This window comes from Lates calcarifer, linkage group LG18, assembly GCF_001640805.2.
Source record: "Lates calcarifer isolate ASB-BC8 linkage group LG18, TLL_Latcal_v3, whole genome shotgun sequence".
NCBI classification, from domain to species: domain Eukaryota; kingdom Metazoa; phylum Chordata; class Actinopteri; family Centropomidae; genus Lates; species Lates calcarifer.
Window position 1 is genome coordinate 13,143,270 of NC_066850.1, and position 27,012 is coordinate 13,170,281.

A 27,012-nucleotide genomic window follows, 5' to 3' on the forward strand; every position below is an offset into this window, starting at 1 on the left:
CCAGTCTTTACCACAAAAGCAGTTTCTCAAGTGTCCAGTCAGCACAAAACATTTTAAACAGTCAACAGTTTAAGCTGAAAAAAAAAAATCAGCTGGCTGCTGTCACAGCTTTCCTTTAAATCTCTTCCATAAATCTGGCTCAGATGTAAACCACTGCAGCCATATTAATCACAAACAAGAATAAGAAATAACAAATGAATTTTTATGTTTGTGACATTTGTGGAAGGATTAATAAAATAAAATCTAGTATCAGCGTGGTTAAAATCCAGTTCACTCATTACTGAGTAAAAAATGTTCTTTCGTAACGGTCCTAGTTCTCTATGTATAGTGTCCCTCACATGCCAAATCATTGCATTTCTGGGTGGCCTAAATCACCCTGAAAATAAAAATATATACAACTGACCCTTTGTTTAGTCCCACCCCATTTGTTGTTAGCTGCTAGCAGTTGTTAGCAGTTTCAGAGAGAAGCAGATAGACTGGTCCACAGTCTGAGCTTGAGGGATTTATCCAGGATGTTGAACTGACTCAGCAGCAAAACCAGAAAGACAGAAGCTAAAACTACAGATCACAATGTAAAAGTCAACACATCACCTGGAGATCAAAACAGAGGGAGCGACACTGTTCCTGTGAAGCAGAGTAGCAGCACATATACATATATGTATATATATATATATATATATATATATTGAATAGTGAGCTTAGCATAGCAAAGTGGAAGAAACACAGATCTCCCTCCAACTTCTCTGGGTAATGTTTAATGTTTGACCATGATGAGCCTGAAAATCTTTAAAATACAAAATAATTGCATAACAGTCTGTGGTGCGTCGGTGACTGATGCTACTATGATTGGCCAGTCTGCGTTCAAGGGGCGGGACTGAGCGAAGGGTCGATACCTGGATGATGGGAAATATTTTGTATCTTGTCTTCTACTTGTCGGGGTCAGTTCAGATCTGTCTCTAGTTGCAGGTTTTCTTTATAGATTGATGAAAAATTGAAGAACAAGTGACATTTGTTTGTTTATTTCTTGAAAGTATTTCCTCTACACTTGACTTGTGTGCAGTAAAAATGACACAAGGAGCATCAAATATTGATCACTGCCTCCTCTCTTCCTTCCATTTCTCCCTCTTTCTCTTCACTTCTTCATCTTATCGACTCTGTTTTGTTCCCTGAGCAGCATCAGGAAATGGACTGATCCCGATTTTAGATGGAAGATGAACGAAGAAGTGATTTAAAATTAAGATAAATATGATGATATTACCTTTGCGATGCATAATGAGTGATATAATTTTTCATCAAGCAGCTCAGGGGCCTGGTTCCCCTGGTGTTTTTAATGATCCAGCTCCCTATAGATCCTGAGCTGAACCTGAACTAACAGCCAAAAGGCTCATTGATCACGGAGCTACGAGAAAGCCAGCCCCGCTGAATTAACATATTCATTTCAGGCTGGCATTTAGCTGGAGAGAGACAGATGGAGGGAAGGAGGACGGTTGTGAGGGGAAGTGATGGAGAAGGCAGAGGTGGAGGAGCAAGAGCATGAACAGGAAGATGAGATAGTAGTTTAATATCTCACTGAAATTACATTTAATACGGCAGTGGAATTAAATGTAAGAGGAACAACACATTAAAACATTTTCATTTCCTTTCATCTGTCTCGCTCGTCACAGCTGTAAACGTCTAATTTAGACACTGAAACTAACTTTACTGTAATACTACTGTTAATACTGTAACTATTCCACCAGCAGATTTACACTGTGAAAATACTACAGTACATCTGTCACTAACGCTGCTACAGCTACAACAACGTGGCTCTTAATTTTACTCGCTCTTATGTGTCTCTTTTGGTTCATTGTGTCTTCTTGTCATTTTTCCCTGCTTTGTTTTTAATGAAGGAAGGATGGACCATGGTCAATCTGTCATCAAACAAACTGGACTAATGGTCAAGTGCACTCAGATCTGGGCCTGAGTGGCTGATGTGAAAACTCCCTTAGACCACATTATACAGGAAACCTACCGTAATTTCTGGACTATATACTGTGGATCATCTGAGTATCCAGTGAGAACATTGACAGACAGATGCAGTATCCTGAACAGCCACTGAATGCTTCACTGCTTTGTTCACTCCAGCAGAAAACGAAACCATTAACCAGGGAATCTGATATAAAAACAAAAGACAAATGCACGTTAAGAAAGAAAGTCTTATAAAAGATCCTTAAGAACTAATGAACTTTGTAAACCTGCTGCAGCTCTGAATAAAGAGGAAACAGGTGGAAGCTTTAAATAAACTGATGAGGGTTTTGTTTGGAAGACACTGTTAATGAATCAGTCCTGATAAGATCTGATGAATTCCTGATTGGATGAATTTTATCCTCAGGGATCAATGGGAGATGTAGTTAGTTTCTCTCACCGTCATTAATCATGTTCTTTTGTTTAGGAGGACAAAGGTGCTTTAACTTTCGCCCTCAAGTTAATTAATAAACACACACACACAGTAGGTTTTCTTTCTACTGTTAGTTTATATGCTGCAGGTGCCTGTTGTTAATTGTGTGTGCATACAGTATATGTTGTTAACAGTCTGGACCAGTGTTATATGTGTTCTTATGATCAAAGTTTTTGATTTCACTGTGGCTGCTCCATCATGGCAACACCCTCAATGCGTTTTATAACATCAACATCTCCACACCCACCCTGCTCACAGGATTTGGCTCCCTGTGACTTCTCAAGCTGAGGGTCGCCATTTTTACATAGTGGGGGAGTTCCGGCACGAGTCACAGAACAGGATCTTGAGGTGTGGCAGGAGCACTGGGAACGGTGTACTGCTACACAAGGTGAATACTTTGAAGAGGCCAGGTATGGTTGGTTGTTGCTAGTTTTTGGTGTCTCATAAAAATACTGATTAGTGCAGCTTTAGATTTAAATCTCTTCAGGTCATAAATACCATTGTTTGGTCATTACTCTGTTGTATTTATTTTGTATGATAAAACCTGTTGACAAGCTGATGGACAGCAACAGAGAAAGATATCTGGTCAACCAATCCTACCCAACCTGCTGCAAATTTTATCCATGCCTGTGTAACCAGCAGAAAATACACAGACAGAAGAACAATTCTAACGATGATGGAGCGGAGCCAGCGGCAGAATCACACATTTATTAAAGATCTCTCAAGATACAGCTTCTGACTGTAAGACGGTGGCTCTGCTCACACCCACCAGCAGCGATCTGTTTCACACCTGCTGCTGCTGCCATTCCTGCTGGAAGTCAGTGCAGATAAACATGTCCAGAAGGCAGGGTTTAAATCATTAAACTGTTGATTTAATTGGGAAATCAACTGAGTTTTTGTAGGTTTTTAACTTTTTTAAGGTTTACATTTCATGTTTTAATATAATTTCTCAAATAGACGAATATACAAATAATTTAGTTGTTTAATTTGCATTAAATCTAGAAGAAGCACAACTTGATACATTTGACAAAAACAACATTTACAGGATTAAAGTGGAAAAAAATAAAATTAATAAAAATAATTGTAAAAAATCAAAAGAGAAACAGAGAGAGGGTTGGATTCAGTTATACCTGACCTCTTGTCTCTGAGGGTTGCCACGGTAACAAGGGCTTCTGGTCATGAAAATTGGCTGCTAAACATAGACTTCTAACACATGTACACAAACACACACACACACACACACACACACACACACACTTGTCTCCCACTCAGGCTCATGTGAACAAAAGCTCAGAGTGAAGCTGCTGAGATGAAGCTTTCATGATTCCTAGCGCGGAAATAAATTGTCTTTTTGTGCACAATACCCACAACTACACACACACACACACACACACACACACACAGATTTAAACACATATGGTGGATAAAGGCACATAGACACCAGGTCCAGTGAGTTTTATTAGTAGAGCTTGAAGGCTGAAGATGGTGAAGGATGAAACACTGGAGTCAGCTCTTTTTTTTTTTTTCATTTTTCACATGTGCATCATCTTCAGTTTGATCCATATCATGATATCTGATTAATCCAAATATGAACATGTGGCCCTGCACCAAATAACTGAACCCCTGAGTGAAGTCAGAATCAACACTGGTGTATTTTTTCATGATCCATGTTGATAGAGAGTGACTGTGGGAGTATGCTAGTTGGTTTAGCATCCTACTTAGCTAAATGTCCCCCTCCAGACATGTTTAAGGTTATGTAAAAAATAGCCTCACTATGATCAGCATTTTGTTTCTGCACTGACACGTCTGCTCTGTGCTGTTTCAGGTGTCAGGTTTTTTTTGCCCCACCCTGCAAGTTGACAGAATTGTTTTCCCTAGGTATGTGAGGTGTGACATGCAGACTGTCGGACTGTTGACTTGGCCTCCAAACTCCCAGATCCCAGTCTGATGGGTCTGATGCTGGATCAAACTGAGATCTGGGGAGTTTGGAGGCCAGCTCAACACCTTGGGCTCTTTGTTGTGTTACTCATTTTTGAGCAGTTTTTCTGGTGTGGTGAGAGCATTGAGGAGGTGCTTGGTGTACAACAGTGTTTAGGTGGGGGGGACGTGTCAAAGTAACATCCAGATGAAGCCAAGGTTTCCCTGAAGAACACTGTGTTGTAACGAGATGATCAGTGTTATTCACCTCACTTCTGTGGTCTTAATGTTGTGGCCAATCAGTGCATTTCAGTCATGATATCTCTAGTAAAAAAAATAAAACATGGTGTTTGTAGACAAGATTATTCAGTACAGCTTGCTACAGAGGGTTGTGTTGAGTGTGTGGGTGCAGCTAAAGAGAGTGACGGTTCTGTTTAGCATCCACTTATTGAGAGGGTGCCCACCTGTCGTGAGCAGGCCATGGTTAGAGAACAGTGTGGGGTCCAGCCTGATAATCACTGCAGTGCCTAATGATATGTCTATTTAACATGAATACTGGGCTTCCATTTTATTGTGTATTGATAACTGATAGTTGTTGTCAGTGGTGGACCTATATTTCATCTCATAAGAATGATCTGAGTCACATTTCTGATCACATGTGCAGCAGTGTGAATACATTAGCAGGATCTGAAGAGAACCTTGCGACCTTGCGTGTAGCATCCAAAGTGTTGCTATGGTTACCTGCAGTTTAACTGAGAGCTAATATAAAAAGGTGAACGGACCTGTCTCAGGTGTCTCAGTAATATTAGGTGATATTTCACTGTGGATCCACCTGTTCCTCGCCGTCTCCCTCCGTCAGCTCCACTGTCACAAATCAGCTCTCCCTCCATGACAGATAAAAAAAAACAAAACAAGTTTCTAAACCCGGATACAATTTGTTTTTGTCATGTGACATTCTTTGTTGTTATACTTTTCCCCAGACAGTAAACAAAGCCTGTCATTGGTTGACTGACAGTCCTCATTCATCTCTGTAATTGTACTTCACTGCTGCCATTTAAAAATAATTACCTCGCCTCCAATGTGTGTGTGTGTGTGTGTGTGTGTATGTGTATATGTGTGTTTGTGTGAGACAGTGTTTTGGCATCAGAAAGAAAAGCCTCGCCTTGAGGTATTAACCAAGTCAGGCCTCATTACACACACACACACACACACTACACACACACCTTTCCCTCCTCTCTCCTTTTTCACCTCTCATTCCTTCTTTCATTTCTTCTTTTCCTCAACCGTGAAATCTGTTCAATCTTTTGAGTCTGCAGATTTTTAGGACATACAGTTAAAGTCAACACACACACTCACAAAACAGTGTACTCACTTGGAAAACACCTAAATGCTTTTATTATTTATAAGAAAATCTACTTTTTTTTACCTGCTATATGTAAACGTGAATATCAGAAACAAATAGAAAGACTGGGAAGCAACATACTGACTTGAGAAAATCCACTGGGGACAAACATTACATCACCCTCATTCAAAACCAGGGCTTCAGGAAGACATTAAAGGATTTATTCCACACAAAAGAATCAAGAACAGCTGTAAAACAAAGTGAAAAAGTACAGTGAAGTAATTCTGCTCTCAACACAAAAGAGAAAATCCATCATCTGCCCATTTTCTGCCTGGTATCCAGGCTGTGGGTGGTAGCAGGCTCAACTAAGTGGCCCTGATGCCTCCGGCTCCTCTCTGGGGGATCCTTAGGCATTCCCAGGTCCAAATGGGATATATAATCCCCTCTGTGTGTGCTGTGGGTCTGCCCTGGGGTTTTCTCCCAGTTGGACAGGCCTAGCATACCTCCATAGGGAGAGATCTCCAAACCATTTCAACTGACTCCTTTGGACATGAAGGATTGTCATCATGTTGTCAGTGTGACCAGAAACTGATGGACTAAGTCACCAGTTTGTCACCTCCACAACAAACATCAGCAGGTGGAGCTGGAAGTCTGAAGGCTGGCTCAGAGGCTGGAATGTAAACTGTCTTGTAAATCAAGAGTTTTGTGGTTTTCTTCCTTTTCACCCCAACAGTCTGGTACATCACCCGAGCCACCAACTGATCCTGTCCAGTCTGGTTCCAGACTTCTGAATCAACACCCACATCTCACTGATGGGACCAATCAGAGTCTGATTGTGAGCAAAAATGGCTTCCTAAGTTACTGTATTTCATCGACTGACACTACAGCTGGCAACAAAGGACACTTAAAGGAAAAGTTTGATCTCATGGAAGAAGCATTTGTTTGTTAGATAAGAGGATTGAAATCACTGTTTCTACAGGAGCTGCTGCTGCAGAGGCCTGCCTCGAGGAGGACAATAATGAGACTTCAGACTTAAAATTTTTGACTAGGAACCAACATGGCAACCAAGATGGCGCCGTGGATGGCTGCCTCTGTGTGTTGGTGCGCATTGTGTTCTACACACACCTATGTGTTACATTAACGCGCATCTCTCTGGACAATCACTGCCACCTTCAAACATTTGCACTCTATACTTTACATTTTAATTATGTATATTTATGTTCCTTGTAAATATAGTTTTTACTTTTTGCTCTTTCTACTCCTTAGCCTTACTTCCACTTCTCTATATCTCTTTGTTTACTATCACTGTTCTTTAGCACCGATATACCAAGACAAATTCCATGTGCAAACTTACTTGGCAATAAAGTCTGATTCTGATTCTAGCATGCAGGTTGTACCAATGTTAGCCATAATATGAAAAATAACATTTTAGCAGTCATAAGACAACTCTGCTGCTACTGATAGTTTTCAGGTGAACTCCTTGTAAATTTCCTTTGTCATGTCTGGCATGCAAGTTGGCTTTTTCCACATCCTGTCAGTGTAGTTGTAACTTGTAAACCTGTCACATGGTCACACATCATTGTCCTAGTGTTGTCACTTGATGCATAAAACCATCACTATGATTAAATGTCCATGTTTGGAATAATTTAGAATTATTCATGTTGATGCTTGATGTTGGATTACCTTTTGTTATTTAATGTGCTAACAATAACAATATTTTTTTAAGAATTAGGCATTTAAACACCGATTGGGGTATCAGTTACCATGGCAATGGGTCAGTCCCTACCAGCTACCCAGCTAATTTTATGGGGGGTTATGTTCAGGACTGTTTCTTAGTTCCTAGAGGTTGTTTGGCAACTTGTGGAGACTCCAAGAACTTACTGGTCCCAGTCAAGAAATAGTCCAACACATGAACCACAAAAAATATGTTAAGTGTGTCAACAGAGGACAATGACAGTCTATGAAATTTATAATACTGATAGTAAAAATACTAATTATAGACTGAGAGAAGAGGCCAAACAAACCCAAACCATCAGAGGAAATAAATATTGTGATTTTTCTCCCTCTGTCTTTCATCCTCTCTCATTAGAGCTGATGTGTGTCGGCTAGCGTAGCGGTTCGATAGCCACTAGCCTGTGGTACAACAGCAGTCTGAAAGAGCTCATCCATTTAAAATTTATTACACATACAGGTCCTCACACGCCAAATACATTACATAGGTCATTAAGAATATATTAGTGGTGTCGATGTCGTTATAAATTCACAACATATTAGAGAAGTCGTTAAGAAATGTGGGTCACAGGGAGGTTATTAATGTCGTTCCTCAATGAGACTGACAATCCAGAATGAGTAGGGCAGGGCTGGTGTGTGTGTGTGTGTGTGTGTGTGTGTGTGTGATGGACTTAGGTATGTGTGAAGCCCCGCCCACTCACTCTGGGTGGGTGACTGGGTGGGGAGATGGGTTTGTGACCGACCTTAACACTCCTGATTTCACATCAGCAGTGGATGCAATCTCTTCCTTCTCCATTTTAAAGTCTGCAGCCATGCTTCCTCTGCCAGGCTGTGCATGCTAACAGTGACGATGCTAATATGGCGATATTATCATGCAAACAAGTTTGAAAAAAAAAAAAATAATTAAAATATATTTTTTCAAGGTAAGGTACACACCATCTAACAGCATCCATTAGCTTAAGGTGGCTAACCCACACACCTGACCCAAGGAAAGGGGAGCTCTCGGTCTATATTCCAGTCACTACACCAGTCTACAGATCTGGATATAGACACGTAAAATACCTAACTGAGCTTGGACCTGAGCCAGAAGAGTTGAGAGAATGTTGAGGAATGAAAACCAGCAGATGTTGCAAAGTGTTATGATCGGCATCCTGGCAGCAACGCCCCAAACTGGTTCAACAGGAGAAAGTGACGCAGCAACGTTTAAGAGTAAATTCATTCTGAGAGAATTAAAGAACTGAAGAGCAACAAAAGAGCTGCAGTCCTGTAAGAGAAACTTCCAACAAGCATTTATTTGTAATCCATCAGGCCCTTAAGGAAGTTTTCCCCTAACATTGGTGAGTACAGTTAGTGATTTACTGTGTTTAAACAGCTGTGAGTAACACACCATAGTACAGGCTGTGTTCTTCTGTTCTTATTTTGAGCTCACACGGAAGCTTGTCGGTCAAATGATAACTCTGGTATTTGGTATTTTTTTAACCTGGGCCTGAGTAACGCTTGTGTTGTGCTTGGTAAAATTATTGTTTTTATCAGTGGAGTCTGGTATCGCCATTGAGCAATGTTTGTGGTTAAACAAAAAGGATCTTACTCTTTAAAAAGGTCTCAGTAGGAATCCTATCCATAATGTTGTCAGACTTAATGTGGACAAAGGCCCATTGGATTACACTGCAACAGCTGTTGTTGAATTCTGCAAAGATTTTTGTCCCTATCAATCATTTAAACCCCAATACATGGTAATATAAGACCTTGGTGCAAAAATACCAATTATATTTTGAGTTTACAATAATGAAATAAATGGTTTTTGGTAATATATCAGTAATTTAGCTTAAAACTTTATCAGTAGGCATGTAAAAATGAAAGTGTTGTTACATCAAGTTTTAACTCTTGTTTTTAGAGCGCCAACATGTCGGCTACCAACTGCCTACTGACAGAGGAGCAGCTCCTGTGTAGCATCTGTCTGGATGTGTTCACTGATCCAGTCACATTACCATGTGGACACAACTTTTGCAAAAACTGCATCATGCAGCACTGGGACAGTAACACCCTGTGTCAGTGCCCTTCATGCCAGGAACCTTTCTATAAGAGGCTCGATCTGAGAGTCAATATTTTTATATCTGAGATGGCTGCTCAGTTCAAACAGGCGGCTGGAAGGAGCAGCTCCGGCCAACAAGCAGCCAAATCAGGAGAAGTTCCCTGTGACATCTGCACTGAAACTAAAATGAAAGCTCTGAGGTCCTGCCTGGTGTGTCTGGCCTCCTACTGTGAGGCTCACCTGAAGCCTCACCTGACAGCATCACGCCTGAAAAGACATCAGCTGATTGACCCCGTGGAGAACCTGGAGGGTCGCATGTGTATGATACACGATAAACCTCTGGAGCTTTTTTGCAAGACCGACCAGACCTGTGTGTGCATGCTCTGCCCGGTTTTAGACCACAAGTCGCATGAAGTCGTCCCACTGAAAGAACAAGTCGAGAGGAAGAAGGCCGAGCTGGGGAAGACAGAGGCTGAAATTCACAGGATGATCCAGGAGAGACGACTGAAGATTCAAGACATCAAACACTCAGCAAAGCTCAGCAAGGAGGCTGCAGACAGAGAGATGGCGGATGGTGTTCAGGTCTTCTCCGCTCTGATTCAGTCTTTGGAGCGAGTCCAGGAAGAGCTCATCGGGATGATTGACGAGAAGCAGAAAGCGACAGAGAAACAGGACAAAAGTTTCATCCAAGAGCTGGAGCAGGAGATCTCTGAGCTGATGAGGAGGCGAGCCGAAGTGGATCGGCTTTCTCGGTCTAAAGACCACCTCCACTTCCTCCAGACTTTCTCGTCCCTGGATGTTTCTCTGTCCACCAAAGACTGGACGGAGGTCAGCATCGATCCTCCATCATATGAGGGGACTGTGAGGACAGCTGTGGATCAGCTGGAGGAGACGTTCGGCAAAGAGATGAAGAGGCTGCTCCATGAGGCTGAGCTAAACCGGGTCCAGCAGTTTGCAGTGGAGGTGACTCTGGATCCTGACACAGCTCACCCTGCTCTCATCCTGTCTGATGACAGAAAACAAGTATGTCACGGTAACACAAAGAAGAATCTCCCAGACAACCCTGAGAGATTTAATCCCAGTTGTTGTGTTTTGGCAAAACAGAGTTTCTCTTCTGGAAAATTTTACTTTGAGGCTGAGGTTAAGGGGAAGACTAGGTGGTCTTTAGGAGTGGCCAAAAAGTCGATCAAAAGGAAGGGAATAATCCCACTGTGCCCGGAAAATGGCCACTGGACTATGTGGTTGAAAAATGGAGACGATTACGCAGCTCTTGTTGGTTCTCCTCTACATCTCTCTCTAAATTCAAAACCTGAGAAGGTGGGAGTGTTTGTGGATTATGAGGAAGGTCTGGTCTGCTTTTATGACGTAGATGCTGCAGCTCTTCTTTACTCTTTCACTGGCTGCTCCTTCACAGAGGAAATCTACCCATTCTTCAGTCCTGGGCTCAATGAAGGCATAAATTCTGCCCCTCTGATCATTTCTCCTGTCATCCACACTAATTTTTTAAAAAGATAATTGATTTTCACAGTTGCAGTGACCATGAATATTATTTGCTTCAAGATTTTCTTAAAATTCTGAGATCAGATTCAAACCTGTATTGTTTATTTTCAGACTTTGGCTCATTTTCCCCTTTAGTATAATTTTCCTGAGCAGATGCGAACACCGCAATCATAAGCAGGTGCAGATCAAAACAAACTGAAAATAGTCTTGGACGGGGCACAAACTGTGGAGCACTTGATTTGTGGTAGCAACATGATCCGACCTCTGACGTGAATACACAACATGAATCAAGGTCCATTTTCATTCTTGCTGCCAACCCAAAAAGGTGTTTTTTACCTGACCTGTAGTGATGCACTTTGACTTGCTTCAGTTTTATTTGTGTTTAAACATAAACCAAGCCAAGGAGAAAATGCAACAGGTTCACCAACTCATTCTCTGACTCAGAGCAGAGAAAACAAACTCATGGTTTGAAAACGCCCAATGACACATTTTGACAGATAATTTGACTTGTCATAGCAGGAAAAGCACATACAGATCCATTAACATCAGTGATGGCTTAACATTACAAAGGTGCACATACTCTGAACATTGGATGGAAGACATTTTGACATGTAATGGTTGGACGAGCTATCTGTGATTGGCTGCGTCCATTGCTTACCTTACACTTTTTTGTTTGACATATCCTGTGCAATAAGCTGTAAACTGACTGCACTCTTTTTTTCTGGTCTTGGCTGGTACTGCTACATTGCTTACTGTATTGTCACTGGTGTTTATGGCTGCGTGTTTGTTCAAGCATGAAGTAATTTGCAGATTGATTCCCTCTGCTGCTGCTGGCATCCTGAGCTCTATTGTTTGGCTGTTCGTCATATTGTCACACATTAAGATCCTTGCTGCTGCTGCTGCAGTCTGTGTCAGCCACAACACAGAAATCTGTCAAGAATAAATTTGATTGCAGGACAAGGTAAAAGCATGGATAACTTTGTCCTGGTCCGTGGAGGATTAAAATGACTTTTGGGGAAGGAAGCAGGATCTTAATTTGAGAACATAACAGAGAATGGAGTCAAATAACATTCACTGGTTTCAAGCTGCAAAATGTCTTCCTTATCACTGCACCAATTCCAAAAATGTTTGTCCCTATCAATAATTTACACCCAAAAATAAGAGAAAATAAGGCCCAGGTTGAAAAATTCCTGAGTTATCTGTTAAGTATATTACATTTGGAAAATGAAAAGACTGAGGCAGGCATACCAGAGGAGGTACTCAAAACATGAACTCATCCGTCAAGGAAAAGGGCTGAGAATTGAATCTTTGTCATCTGCACAGCTTGTGTTTTCACTCATTGCTTTTTTCACAGGTTTTAAAAGAGCAGGCTGTCAGTAACTCAAACCATATGCTGTGTTTGATTAGCCGCCATAAATAAACCTGCAGCAACTGAACAGTGTTGACCCAGCAGTGGGACTTGAAAAAGATATAAGCTAACATGATTCCTATGCTGAGATGCATCAGATCACTGGTAGAGCTGTGTGACAACAGAAAGACCAAATTATGACATCTGTCTGTGTTTACAATATTTAAACTGAAATCGGGTTGTGAAAGAAACTCAGTCTTATTTATGTGATTTTAACTATCTACCCTCTTCCATTCACACTGGTATCTACTGTGTAGATAAATGTCTAAATCTGGATCGTAAAGATAAAGAGTGAACTGTTCCACAGGCCGTGGAGTCATGTGAGTCTTACTGTGTTGTTTAGTCTGACTGTTCTCTGGTGCCATCTAATGGCTGCTGCTGGTTTGTTGTGTCATAGTTACACTGTATGGCCAAAGGTATATGGACTTCTGCTGCTGTAACATTTTTTTCAGAAACTGGATAACAATTATCTGAACCAAGGCATTAAAAGTTATCCACACACAAGTGTCTTGCTCCCAGTTAGTGCCCTCTATATATGTGTGTGCGTGTATATATATATATATACACCACACACACACACACACACACACATATATATAAGGTTATAATATGTCCTCTGGGCAGCAATACTCATGAGTGCAGTGTGGAAGCTAGAGTGATTTGCTATCAGAAAGTAACAAGATGGCTAGCTGGTTAGCATGCTAACTTCAGTAGAAGAAAAGACTTTAAAGAAGTTGTAGCAAAAATATTGGCATTGTTTTCCACTGCTGGAGACGGCTGTTGGTGGGTAAAGGAATGAAGTTTGATAGTGAATTCACAATGTTTCTTCTGGACTGATAAGTTAACAGCTGTTTATTATTAGCTATTTAAAGGACCAGTCTAGGGAAAAAAAAGTCATCAAACTTTCTCTACTCACTAAGAGCTCTCTCCAACAGTGGAATGCAACAGCAGTGTTATGTTTCTATTTCTGTCACATCTTTTCTTCCACTGAAGTTGGCATGCTAACCAGCTAGTTCTGGTTTGTCATATGGGCATATTATAACTTCTCCTTCAAATGTGCTTTTGAAATATATGTCCTCTGAATGTTATCTCAATGTTTTTGTTTGTCTGGTCTTGATTTCTTCTGTAACTCAGAGACATACACCCATGAATAGAGCACAACCAAATGTGGTTAAATGTTGTCATGTCCACATTTTTGGTCTTTTGTGTGGTGATTTACTACCATTAAGACACAAGAGTCTTAGTGAGGTCAAACACTGATGTTGGTAGATAAGGTCTGGCTTAGTTTGGATGGGGTTGAGACCCTCTGTGTGGGTCAAGTTCTTCCACACCAAATATGGAAAATCATGTTGAATCAGGACCACACAAACACAAAGCAGGAAGGACTCTATTTTCTAAAAATCACAGTGTGCCTGTTACAAACAGATCTTAATATTGTTTACATGATTTCTCCTGTTGAAAGTTTGATGGGTATCAACTCTTTATGATTTCAAAACCTGTCACTGCCTCCTTGGTCTCCTCAGTGTTTCCCACCTTCAGCCACCATCACCCACCCTCCACACACCTGTTCCCAATCATCTAATCAACTCCCAGACATAAATACCAGCCTCTTTCCCTTTGCTTGCTCACAACTGATTCAAAAGACTTTAAGAGTAGGTGCACACAGGTGCTTCAACCTGGGAGCTCTTCATGCTGAGCAGTCTGAAAAGTCTGGCAAGAATACAGGGACATCAGTGACTGTGACAGCCTGCATGGAGTTTGCCAAACAGCATTTAAAAGACTCTGACAGCGTGAGGAGAAAGGAGGAGACAAAAATTGAACCTTTTGGGCAGAACTCCAAACATTATGTCTGGCAGGTGCTGATGGGTAAAAAATTTATCCATTTAAAATAAAATCTACAGCACAGAAGAATCTACAGAAAGTGAAGGGCTCTGAATACTTTCTGAAGCCACTGTAGATGTGGGAGGAATGCAGGGGAGGAACCAGAGGCAGGAAACAGAGGGAGGAAACAGTGGGAGCTACTATCAGCATGAAAGGAAGGAAACACAATATTATATGATGCAAGAGAAGCCACTGCAGAAAGTATGTGGTCTTTTTTTAATTAAAAGAAACAGGCTTAACAGAGAGAGTTTAATTCTGTCTTGTTTTTTGTTTTGTTTGTCTAAGTCTGTCATTATTTTCAACAATCAGTCATTTGAGAAACATAGACTGTGTTTGTGTTTATTTTTGGAAGCCAAATAAAAAACTGTGGCTTATTTGTTTTTTGTTTGTTTGTTTGTTTTTTTCTATTCATTCTAAGAAATAAACGTCTTTTCCTTGAATAGATTTTAGCAGAGCTGAGAGAGATCTCAGAGACAGTTTTAAGATCTCATTTAAAAAATAACCTTGCCATGAACAGAAGATGAACCAAAGACCTTCATTTCAGTTTATCAGTGCTCTCTGAACTCTGAAAGCTCCTTGAAAAAACAAAACAAACAAACAAAAAAATATATAAAAAACAGACTGCACAGACTTTTTTAAATCCAGGCCAGCACCGGTGAAACTTTTATGCTGACAACAACCTTTGCTAACACTGTGCTGAATGATAACTAGGCTCGCTACTTGACCCTGCAGTGGAATCAAAGCTGAGGATGCTGTCTCCCAAACATCAAGACAACCTTTAGTATATCCCCAAAAAATGTCTCCCTTTTTTGCCAGGACAGTAGCAGCCACGATGGCTACCATTTTTGACCCTGTTTTTTTCTCTCTAAAACTGCAATTTTCCTCTGTATTCTTGTACAAGATTCCTTAACTCTCCATCAGCTCCTTAAATGCCTCTCTTAACCCCTCAATCACCCTGTTTATACTCCCATCAAACCTTACCCTTCTTTCACCTCCTCAGTGTGCCAACATCTCCTCAAAACTATATTTTCCCTGCACTCCCCTGTCTCCATTAGTCAAAGGTGAGGGAATGACTCTTTGAAATTAACCATTCAGACAGCACTTGTTCTATACAATAGTGCTTTCTAGCACAGACACACACATTTGCACACCAATGACACCAATTGCCATCGGAGGCAATTTGGGGTTCAGTATCTTGCCCAAGGATACTTTGGCACGCGAACTGGAGGAGCCGAGAATTGAACCACTAACCTTCTGATTGGTGGGCGACTGCTCTACCTCCTGAGCCGCAGCTGCCACAGTGCTGTGTTCACTGTCAGTAGGGAGATCTGAAAAATTAACTAACCCTTAGCAGTAGTTGTTATTGTTGCCACATGGCTTTAACCTCAGTGAAACTTCATTAATAACTGTACCTACACAAATAAGACATTGTTTTTCCTGGTAGGGTATTTGTTCTCAGTGCTGCAAGTATTGCTGGGGTCTCCATTTTCCCAATGTTACCTGCTCTGTACAGAAAACACACATATATATTCCTAAAATGCAAGGTCAGGATTTGCCATTAACCATTAGGCCAAATATCATGATGATATAAGTCCACTGGAGTGATTTATTTTTACTTAAGTGATTTACAGAAACACACATAGTCTGGAAAATATGCAAGTTCACTGTCATAGAATTTTTTACAAACATGCAAACAGGTGACAGAGTTCCTCTCTGACCTGATCATTTTAACCCAAGGAGGTTCCTAAATGTTTGTTGGTAACTTCATGTTGACAATTCCTTCAGATTACTGACCACAATCCAGCAGTAAAAAGAATCAGTCTTTATAATTACAATAAAACGATCGTGGTCTTTATTAAAAAAATTTAAAAAATACAACATCGGACATCCATCGGAGAATCCTCATCTTAAAACTGTCTCTAGGCATTGCCAGATATGTTAAGAGCAATAATGTAAAAGCTATTATCAGTGCAGATTCTGATCAGATCAAACAATAGTAACATTTGTAACAATAGTAACAAGATGGTTTTACAGCTAGGCTAGCAGACACCCCCCACCCCCCCCAACTTGAGTCTTTGCACCAAATTAAACTAAATGAATCCTGAAACTATTTCTGTATTGGACACATAAAACTGATTTTGATAACTTCACTAGCATTAAAAACAGCAAAATCCTGCAGCAAAATAAATAAATTGCAACAAAATGTTTGCAATCAATGGATTTGCTTGCAGGGACAAATCAAATCCACAAATATATTTTCAATAAATCTCCCCTTTGACACACAAAATTGTGCTGTTAACCAATAGCAAACTATCTTCACAGCGCTGCCCTTTGGAGAGAATGAGTTCAAAATAGAGGGAGCTATCCAATTAGTCTGTTAGCTGTGTTGCACCATCCACTTTTGGTTGTGGTAGTCTTTTGAATAAACTACATGAATTTGTTAACTTGCTTGCTAACTGACCTTTAACTAAGTAAATAACTGGACTGTGTAACTTTAAAGCTAAATGACAGTTAGCATGATGTTTAGTTGGAAGCACCATGGTAACAGTCTAGCACTAGCATGTTCCTGGCAGCTAAGTGTGTTAGGAATTAGCTCTCCAGCTGCACTAGTTCAACTAGCCCAACAACTAGTCACTACATCAATGAGCTTCCAGCAACACCAGTTTAACAAAGATGTAAAACTTTCCAAACTATTTAATTGTTGTTTTTAAAATCAGTGGTAACTCTGATGTTACGACCTCCTCGGGCTAACACAGCTTTAGTCATGGAGAAGGGTTAAGCTTTAGAAACTGCTTCTTTCATATAATATGTCTCTGTTACATAAGATTACAATACTGTATACCATCAAATAACACAAAAGAGATATATAATTCTCCAAAAAATAAATGTTTGCTATTCAAGCAATATTTTCTACAATAGAAAGCTGGAAGAAAAAGTGCTTGGAGACAGCACTTTTTCTCCAAAATGAAATCTTCCTGCAGCACACCACATTGTCACTCTGTCTCCTGCTCTCCCTGTCGTTCTCTTACAAGGCAGAAATGTTGTAAAAAAAAAAAAAATTAAAAAAAAGTAAAGAATAAGGCATGTATTAACAACTGTGTCCTCCAATTATAGTTCAGAGGTAAGGGCTGAATGATGGTTCCCCTCAGTAGCCCTTCATGGCAATGGACGCCCCTCCTACATTGTCGTAACGTTTGATCTGATGGATCATCAGGAGGGAGACCAACAGACCCATCAGCTGTAAAGACAGAAAAAGCAAACAGTGAGACACCTTGAAGTGATAGACCAGAAGTGATAGACACTATGCAAGCAACCATCTGTTTAATCCACACTGCATACATCCGCTCTTAGAAATTGAAATGCTGCCTGGAGCCTGACAGCTGCTGTAAAGATGTTTTTCATTTTGGTTTACTGTCAGCATTTTGTTAGCTTAATAGTGGAATGAGTTATACAGCTTTCTGATTTCCTTTCAGCTTATGAGTGGAACCAAAGACAAACAAACAAACCAAAAAAGCTATCTGTCTTCACCCAAAATACAGTTGCAAAATGGGAGGCATCACTCCACTGAGTTTGGAAGTGTTTGATATTGATTGATATTCTTCTTATCATTGATATTCTCAATGTTCCTTAATATGGAAACACAGAAATGTCCTGGATAACAGTTATATATTATTCAAATTTATTTATTTCAACTTTGCATCTAAGAAATCAAGATTTTGTTTCAGCAATTCAGCAGAGATCCAAATATTGCCTTTTCAATCATTCATTCATTCATTATCTATACCGCAGGTCACGGGGGGGCTGGATCCCAGCTGACACTGGGTGAGAGGCGGGGTACACCCTGGACAGATCACCAGTCCATCACAGGGCCAACACATATAGACAAACAACCATTCACACTCACATTCACACCTAGGGGCAATTTAGAGTCACCAATTAACGTGCATGTCTTTGGACTGTGGGAGGAAGCTGGAGTACCTGGAGGGAGCCGACGCAAGAACAGGGAGAACATGAGAACTCCACACAGAAAAGCCCTGGGTGAACCAGGGCTCCAACATAGAACCCTCTTGCTGTGAGGCTACAGTGTTAACCACTGCTGCTGTGACATTGTTAGTACCCACTGCATATTGTTACTAATAGTTATACTGACTTTTAGCTTGCCAAGCTAACCCAAAGCGTTGGCTACATAAAACGCAAAAATTTCTTACAAAAATACATCTTAAAATAACCAAACCCAAACCTGATATGAGCTTAGCCCCTTAGATAACGGCCCAGAATTGATCCAAAATCTAATGAGGACCCAACAGAATTTGTGGCTATTGTTTATGTTATGTGGCTGTGGCTAAAACTAACATTAGCTAGTTAAGTTGCAGACATAAAATCAAGAAACCCTTGAAAGGATCTTGCGCTCAAGGTTTGGTAGCCTAAAGCTTGATTTTTAACATCAAACAATCTGTATTGTCTACTGTTGGCCATTTGTCATAGATGGGTGGCCAGCAGTAAAATTACCCTAGTGTTGCTGTTTCATGTGTAAACCTTAGCTTCTGTTCACTGCTAGTAACATAATTAAAATCTCTGTAATTATATGTTTTTACAGTACCTAAGGATTTGAATATATATCACTCAGTTCAATACACAGAAAGAGTTGAATAGAATCTCTTCTTTATGGCTTTATGGCCATAGTGATAGTAGATCTTGAAAGTTTGCTGGAGGTTGTTGACAATCAATCAAAGAACATGAAACAACAACAAAGGAGAATGAAAGCAGAGCTTACTGCAGTAACAGCAAATCCAAAACAGATGCCCATGAAAACCTGGAAGGCGATGTCTATCCAGGAATATATTACAGTACCACAGGGCTGCAGACAAGAAGATGGAGAGAAGGTCATTATTTGAAAACATCACTAACTGCTAGATTGGTTGTTGTTTTGATTGGTTGCTTGACTGATTGATTACCTGATCATAAATTTGGCTTGGGCCTGTGGTTCCCTGCAAGAAAACAGCAAAATATGGTCACCAAATGATTGAAAAAGAAACCAAACACATCTAAACTAAATGCTTCAGTTTGCTTGTCTAATTGTTGGGTGGTGTCCATTTCCTGACTTTGGCATTGAGAATGTATGTTCCCATGATTGAGAAGAAATCACCTTGGCTACCATTTGACCTCTCTTCTGCTATAACCACTGTCATGAAATTGCCATATTTCCATCATGTTCTCTCCGTTGTTTTCTCCATTTGAGGTGAAATAGTTAAAATGTCAGATTCTAAAACTAACCTGAGGTTTGGCTTTACATGTAGCTTTTCCAAGGGGTCCATTTGTGTTGCACTCACAGGATTGGGGGATATCACTACCCCAGTCCTCAGCACGGACCACTCCACAGCATTGCAACTGCAACCATATGAGAGAGTGAGTTTCAACAGGTGGAAATAGCCTTCAACTCGTGTGTTTTTGATATTTTAAGAATACAACAGCTGTTACTGTGAATGGTACAGTCCATTAATACACAGAAAACATTACAGTTAACTGTATGGCCTCAAGAGTCTGTCTCAGTCCATCATCATTCTGTATTTGTTTTGCCACTTCTTCTGCGACAGAATTGTAGTTATCTCTGATCTGCAAAAAGGCAAGAGTGTGACATTAGCATCAAGATAGAGCAAGATAGAGACAGAGAACATCATGGCAGATTGATGAAAGACAATGTAATGGCATGACAGGCTGAGAGGAACATAACAAGGAGGATTGTGCACCAGAAATGACTCTTTTGTTCACTCAATCACTATTCCTTAAATAAGAAATAACTAAATTATTCACTCTGTGGTGTATAATAAATTGAGACTTCTGAGATTTCTCTCTGTATGCTAATGTTTCCATTAGCATACAGAGAGAGTTAGCAATGATAGCATCAAGATGGAGAGATAAACTGATGTTAGACACGCCATTTTTCATTAGGCCATAACTGACAGGTGTAGTCTCTGTGTAATTATAATTATCACATTTGTCATAGGTGAAGCAGCATACAGTGGGATTTTGTGTTTGTTTTTTGTCTGTTTTTGTGTGTTAATCATCATCATCAAGATGTGCAGTGAATGTAGGAAGAATGTCAAAGTGCACAAACACTGAATCAAGACAACGGAGAGAGGGTTGACAAAATATCAAAATACATGAGATAGAATTTAAGTATACTGATAGATACAGAGAGACAGCATTAACATCGATGATGGGGAATGAGAGCGAGGATGTTAGCAATGAGACAGAGAGAAAATATTAGCATCAAGATAGACAGAGAGAGGAAAATCTAAATATAAAGAGAAATTAAACAAGATGGAGAGAACATTTACATCATGGTATTTCAATATTCAATATTGTAATAATTTACTTTGTAGAAAGCTAAACAAAACAAAACAAAACAAAAAAGCTTACATGCTAATGTGCAGGCATATGGAAACAGCAAAATGGCAGAAAGTAAATTGAATAAATTAGGTAGCAAAAAGAGAGTAAAGCAACCCTGTTTCCTAGAAATTACATCTATATATAAATAATTTACAACATTTTTAAGAAAACATTATTGTGACTGGATTATATTTTCTATTAACATAATGAATATATGTTGTAATTTAAGTATTTGGCAAGTCGCAAATATGTTAATACCGTAACATATCAATGAAATGTTCACAGACAATGTATTTGTTTTGCACCAAAATAAATTTCGAAAAAGTCAAATGTGTCACAAGACAAATTGACATTTAATTTAAATTATGATTTCTCTCTAACCTTAATATTAACCAAAGTACTTCTGTTGTCTAAACCTAATTACAGACAGGTCTGTGGGTGTAAACTCTGGTGACTGTTGGGTATCACAATGTCCTTGGGAAAACAGTTGTAGTTGTTTATGAATCTCATTTCTAGGAGATTGGTTGTATTCAGACACAGAGAAAAGGAGTTATCAAAGGCAGTATTGAGGTAGAGAAACCTTAGTATACTGATACACAGAAACAGCACTGGCATCAAGATAAACAGATAGAAAATGAATAAGATCATAAGAGAGAGAGTGAACAACAGAACTAAGATAGGGAGACAAAAATTAGCATCAAGATAGATTGCTGGACGGATGGATGACCTTGTTCCTTGCAACAACGACAACGATGCCAAAGATCAGCATGATGACCATCCCAACCCCCATGAAGCCCGCAAACTGTAAATATGAAAAAATGTCAAATGTAAATGTAAAAAAAATATTTAAAAATAGCATGACTCAGCTGAGAAGTTCTGCCTCTTATTTAGCACAGGCTCTTGTACATACTATTTTCAGGGCTAGGACTTTCTCAGAACAGGCTGCATAGATTCCCAGGCAGGAGATGCCAAGGACGCCGATGGCAAACACCCATCCCCAACCCAGGCTAGGGCCTCCAAACGCAGACAGCTGCTCCACCATGGCAAAGGACAAAGACACAACACAGACACTGAATTAATTTACATTCACATTACATTTTTGTTACAGTCAACAAATCCCATAAATGCTATTAGACTGAATAACATTTACAAAGGAACTTGGAGGGTAATATTGCAGACTGTGACCAACCCAAAAATCTCTGCTTTCACTATAAGGCTTTGAATTCATACGGTAAGATCAGATGGACGCTGGGATGCAGGAAATCCAAAAATTCAATGTGATCCATAAAGATAGATCTTCTATCGCCCAGATCCCTGATCTGATAACACTGTAGGTGCCATTCTGGGTTTGTTTGTTTTTTTTGTCACAGAGAAAATTGACTGTGAGAATGGAAACTTCCCCCAGGAGTTATCTGTTCTGCATTAAGAAAAGAACTCAGAACCCCCACTACATCTCGGCAGCTGTTTGCCTCTGTATAAACACTCAGAACCCTTCACCTCAACTTGTTTTAAACATTTCCAAACAGGTATGTATTTTAAGATGTGTACACTATACATGATTATACATGTGATTGACTAACAAAATCAGCCTTGATTTTCAGTAACGCAAACCAGCTGCTTTTGTTTTAATTAAAACTATCATATAACAAGTATGAACCTACATATCTTTTATACTGCTGCTTGTAAATGGTTATACAAGGATCTTTAAATGTTGCTGTAAAACAAAACGCTCTCTCTCCAAACAGACACTTGATTGTTTTAATTGTTGCCCACATCTGGCTCTGATTTCATTGTTGTACCCTGTGAGCCACATTACAGTAAATCTGAAGCACATTCTGCCCAGAAACATTCCGTAACAGGGATGCGGGAAAGAACACCGACCGGCAGAGAACACCGACCTGTCAAAGATAATGATAATGATAATGAACTTGAACTCCAGTGTCTTCTATTAACAGCGTCTATAGTCTGTTCTACTGCTTAATATGTCGTGTGTTTATGTTTTCATAGTCGAGCACATAACTTAGCCTGGTAATTTTTCATAAGAATAATAATAATTAAAAAAAACAAGATATAATGTGTTAATTTGGGACTTTAAGATGAGCTGGTTGATAGATTTAGTTACCTGTGTTTTTTCCCCATATTTATGTGGCATATAATGGGAACAGTGTGTGGTTAAGAGGTATCAATAGATTGTTGAACTGGGAAACCTACAACCCTGGAAACATAAAACCTTGGGAACCTAGGATCTTAAGAACATACGTCCCTGGGAACATACAACCTTGGGAATTTAGTAGTTTGGGAACATACGACCTTGGGAACATTGGACATAAACCCTAGGGATATAAGTCCTTAGGAATATATATATGCTTCCGTTCCAGCCACATATTTATCTTACAGAAATGAGAGCAGTATCATCATCACTTCCATATTCTAAAACATGTTTCCCAAAATGTCCCCTTTTAATGCCATGCAAAAAAGGAACTTTGACATGTGAGACCATGAGAGACCATGAGAGACTATGAGGCCCGTCTCCTACCAACTGTTACTGTTAAATTTAGTTAATAAATTTTGCTTGGTGTTTCATTGTGGCCTCTCATCAAATTTGAAAAAATCAGTCTTTGAAGTTGCAGGCACACTCAGATTTAAAGCTCTTAACACTTATTATTATTGTGACATTACTAATATAATGTGACATTATATTATTATTTTTGCTTTATTTTGATGCCATACTAACAAACAAGCAGTGAATTAAACCTTATCATTATTGTTGTTTACCTGAGAGCTGACGATGGTGGCCTTCACTGTCCCATAGATCAGCAAACATCCAATGATCTGTGGACACATCACATTAGTTAGTTTGTGTTTAACAAAATAAAAGCTTAGTGTATGGAGGCAGAGGTATGCCACCATAGTACTGATTTATATATAAAAAAGGCATTTCTATGTGAAAGTACAGGACTAAGTAAGTATTTAAATATATGTATATGTTTATTTTATATTATATATTATCTATATGAAATGCATGATTGTGGAAATCATCTTACATCTTACACTATTTACCTCAAGACACTTTAAAAAAGTGGTGAATTAACTGATACATAATATAAATACATAATCCTTGCTACATGTGATCATGGTATCATTACTTTAAGGAGGATGTTTGACATTAAACAGCATTTTTTTAAGGGCTTTAAGTGGCTGGAGAACAGTCTTGCACTTTTTAATGGCCTCCTGGTAGAATTTCTGTCATTCCTCCACTGAGACACTAGAGGGAGACAAAGATCTACAAACCAAACTCCCAGGCTGATACAAATTGAAGACACTCGCACAATTAATGTCTCAACCAGGACATTTATTCAAGCAAAAAATCTAAATCAATCTAATTCAATTTCAATCAAATTTAAGGAAAAAAGAATCCAAAATGCTTTAATCCGTAATAGATAAATAAATAAATAAAGTATAATAAAATAAATAAGAAAACATAAGAACTGCAACAGGAAATTGGACCTGTGTGGGTTGATAAAAGAAAACAAAAGCTCATGACACACATGAGATAAGAAAAACTTTTGTTTAGGAAATAGTTTTCCACATGGTAAAATATACATTTTAGTGTTTCAGTGTCTCGTCTGTTTTCATTCTTTCACTCAATCACATTTTGTCTTTTTCTCTCGCACAAATTTGTTTCATCTTAAAGTTTTTCCTACGGTAACATGAAGCTTTTTAATGCTGTCCTTATGTAACAGCCTCTCATCTTAAACTCCACCCTCTTTAAATTGACTTTCTCTTTGTGTGTGTGTGTGTGTGTGTGCGTGCGTGTGTGAGTGAGTGTGTGTGTGTGTTTGTCTTGGTGCTGAAAAAATGTCTCTGCAGCAGAGAGGAAGAAAACTCCATTGGGGAGAAGAAAAGGGGGTTGGTGGGCGGACTGAAATATGACCCTATTCTCTGCCACAGAGATATTCTTTTGCTTTCCCTCTCTGTCTCGGGGGTGGGTCGTCGCCCTGTTACTGGAAATGAACGTTTACTGCACATGAGGAAAAAAAAAATCTGTACTTCGCTGTTGTGCTCGGAAAAAGATTAGAACATGATGTTTCACAAAAATGTTTAATCACTTTACATTTAACTTGACCAAACACTATGAAGCTATATACTTTTTTTTCCTTAGGAATTTACACTTTGTTAGTATAATATAAAAGTTTTTAGAGAAAATAAAATTTTCTCTCTTATTTGCAGGTAAATATGTTCTTTTGATCTTTAGTTTTTCTTTCATTCTCTCTGTGTTTAGTAAAAGAAAAATGAAAATGAAAATCAAACAGTAAGTCAACTTTTTACTTTCTTTTAGCCGTTTCTTCAATTATTCAATAATTTCTTCAAGTATTTGTTTCGGAACAAGTTAAATTAACTGATATGTTTAACAAGAGATGATTATAGGACAACAGAAAAAAAATTATGTAACTACCTTTTTAGAGGATTTTTTTCTTCTCCTTTTTTATCTTTTGCTCCAAACATAAATATTAAACTAATAAAACAACAGAAAAACACATATAGTTTAAGTAAACAATTGAACATTGGTAATAGTTGAAAATAAAATAAGAAAAAGTAAAAAAAGAAAAGTTTTTCTACTCACTGCAAACAGGACATTGAAGAAGACAAAGAGGCATTTGAGGCATCCGTTAATTTTCATCTTCGGTTTTTTGGTGATTTGATCTCAGGAGACGAAGAAGTGAAGCAGTGTGTGTATGAAAAACAATGTGTGTGTGATGATGTGCAGCAGTATGTGCTGGTACAAAGTGCGTGCGGGGTGGTGAATGTGCCGAGGATGAATGCAGAGCTACATCTCACAGATCTGATCTGCAGTCAGACACCTGAGTAGTCGCCTGGTGGCCAAACAGGATGCATGTAATCAAGGGAAATTACAGACTTTTACATACATTTTACATAGTTGCAGCTTGAATGGCTTCATGTAAAATTACAAAAACACTGAAAACTAATTTTTCATGTCATTAAGGCATATAAATGGAGAGATTCTTATTGTATTCCTATTATTTTAAAAGCACTTGAAGACATTTTTTTTCTGATTAAACTTTTGGTAGGAACTAGGAATCTTGTCCAAAAAACTAATTTATACAAACACACAATTAATTTACAACATTCTCATAAAAATTACATTCTTCATTAATCTTCGTCACAGGAAATCCCCTTTGAAGGTTTGTAGTTCTCTGGGGAGTTCCCCAATCCCCAGAGCTGCTTTGAAAGCACCTATAAATCCTTAAAGTTAGTTTCATCTTTAAAATAAAGGCCCAATAATCTAAAGCAAACAGAAGAAAATAGTGCTGTTCATTATGGACTATTTTCAGCAGCCGATCAATTCATATTTTGTGCTCTTGTAAGCATTTGGCTCAGCAGGCAAGTGTATGTAGGACTGAATCAAAGAGGAGAGGAATCTGACATATCAGGCCTTGGATACATTGGGTTTTCTGATTTGCTACATCTACAGTTAACGTCTGGTTAAGTTTATAAAGTGTGGTCATGATGAAAAGAAGCCAGACATTTCTGTACGACAACCAAGTCTGGATTACCAACTGGGCAAAGTGGGCAAGGGCCCCCAACAACCTCAAGTTTACTCTGTTCTGCTTCTGTCTGCATAATATGATCAATCATTAATTTGAAAGTTGCACCACTGAAGTACAGTGTCAACTACAACTCCATCCAAATGCAGCACAAATTTTAACTGCAGAAGAAGAGAACATAATGTGATCTCATGGGATTGTGTTTAAATAACACGCCACTTCAGCTTCTAGTAGTATTTCATACTTTTTTCATTTTTAGGGTTAAAGGTTAGAGAGTAGGGAAATGACTCGTGAAAAATGTTGTGATGACATACAAAGACGTAAGGAACCTGCAGTGTTGTTCGTACACCGTGTGGTGATACCAGAGATGAAGTCATTAAAAGAGCTCTGGTCTGTTTATTTTTGCAGTAGTAATGTTGTATTTGTGTTTGTATTGTATTTGTATTGTTTGTATCTTCAGTGGAAGTCATGATTTACTCACTAAATCAGTTTCCACTTGAATTTATCAATGCACCAACTTTCCACCTGAGCTGAGCTTGAACACATTTTGATATATATATTCAAAATGTTCTTCAAAGTTCAGGTTATCTGCTATCAAGTTTCCACTGTGGACAAATGCTTCTAATAGTTATATGACTTTCCAGGAACATAGTTGGCCTTGTTGCAGTGATATATTTTCTCATTCTTCCCTAATAAAAGCTATTATCTGTTGGATTTTACATTTTGTTCACATAGGTCACACAGTTCAAATCAAGTGTTGGGAAATCAGCATGAAGAAAGCTCTTCAATACAAGGGGCACCACTTCT

General features: G+C 39.0%; 2 protein-coding genes across 2 annotated transcripts; one reads left to right on the top strand and one right to left on the bottom strand.

Moving 5' to 3' along the window:
- Nucleotides 1-8,615: 8,615 nt before the first annotated feature.
- On the top strand, nucleotides 8,616-14,487 carry LOC108895864 (E3 ubiquitin-protein ligase TRIM39-like). The gene is made up of 2 exons (XM_018694817.2): nucleotides 8,616-8,764; nucleotides 9,322-14,487. Exon 2 carries the CDS (start codon nucleotides 9,331-9,333, stop codon nucleotides 10,972-10,974), a length of 1,644 nt encoding a protein of 547 aa, XP_018550333.1. The 5' UTR covers nucleotides 8,616-8,764; nucleotides 9,322-9,330; the 3' UTR covers nucleotides 10,975-14,487.
- Nucleotides 14,488-15,825: 1,338 nt separating this feature from the next.
- LOC108895867 (tetraspanin-8) lies at nucleotides 15,826-25,478 on the bottom strand. The gene is made up of 9 exons (XM_018694822.2): nucleotides 25,263-25,478; nucleotides 23,414-23,470; nucleotides 21,549-21,668; nucleotides 21,366-21,440; nucleotides 19,766-19,861; nucleotides 19,523-19,636; nucleotides 19,204-19,236; nucleotides 19,023-19,106; nucleotides 15,826-17,486 (listed from the first exon to the last, which is right to left on the bottom strand). Exons 1-9 carry the CDS (start codon nucleotides 25,317-25,319, stop codon nucleotides 17,394-17,396), a joined length of 729 nt encoding a protein of 242 aa, XP_018550338.1. The 5' UTR covers nucleotides 25,320-25,478; the 3' UTR covers nucleotides 15,826-17,393.
- Between the last annotated feature and the right edge of the window lie 1,534 nt (nucleotides 25,479-27,012).

Coding starts and splice junctions, on each gene's coding strand:
- LOC108895867 (XM_018694822.2), bottom strand. CDS start 25,319: ATGAAAATTAACGGATGCCTCAAATGCCTCTTTGTCTTCTTCAATGTC. Junction 23,471..25,262: donor TCTTCAATGTCCTGTTTGCA/GTGAGTAGAAAA, acceptor ATGTGTCCACAG/ATCATTGGATGTTTGCTGAT. Junction 17,487..19,022: donor TTGGATTTGCTGTTACTGCA/GTAAGCTCTGCT, acceptor CTGTCTTTACAG/CTGATGGGTCTGTTGGTCTC.
- LOC108895864 (XM_018694817.2), top strand. CDS start 9,331: ATGTCGGCTACCAACTGCCTACTGACAGAGGAGCAGCTCCTGTGTAGC.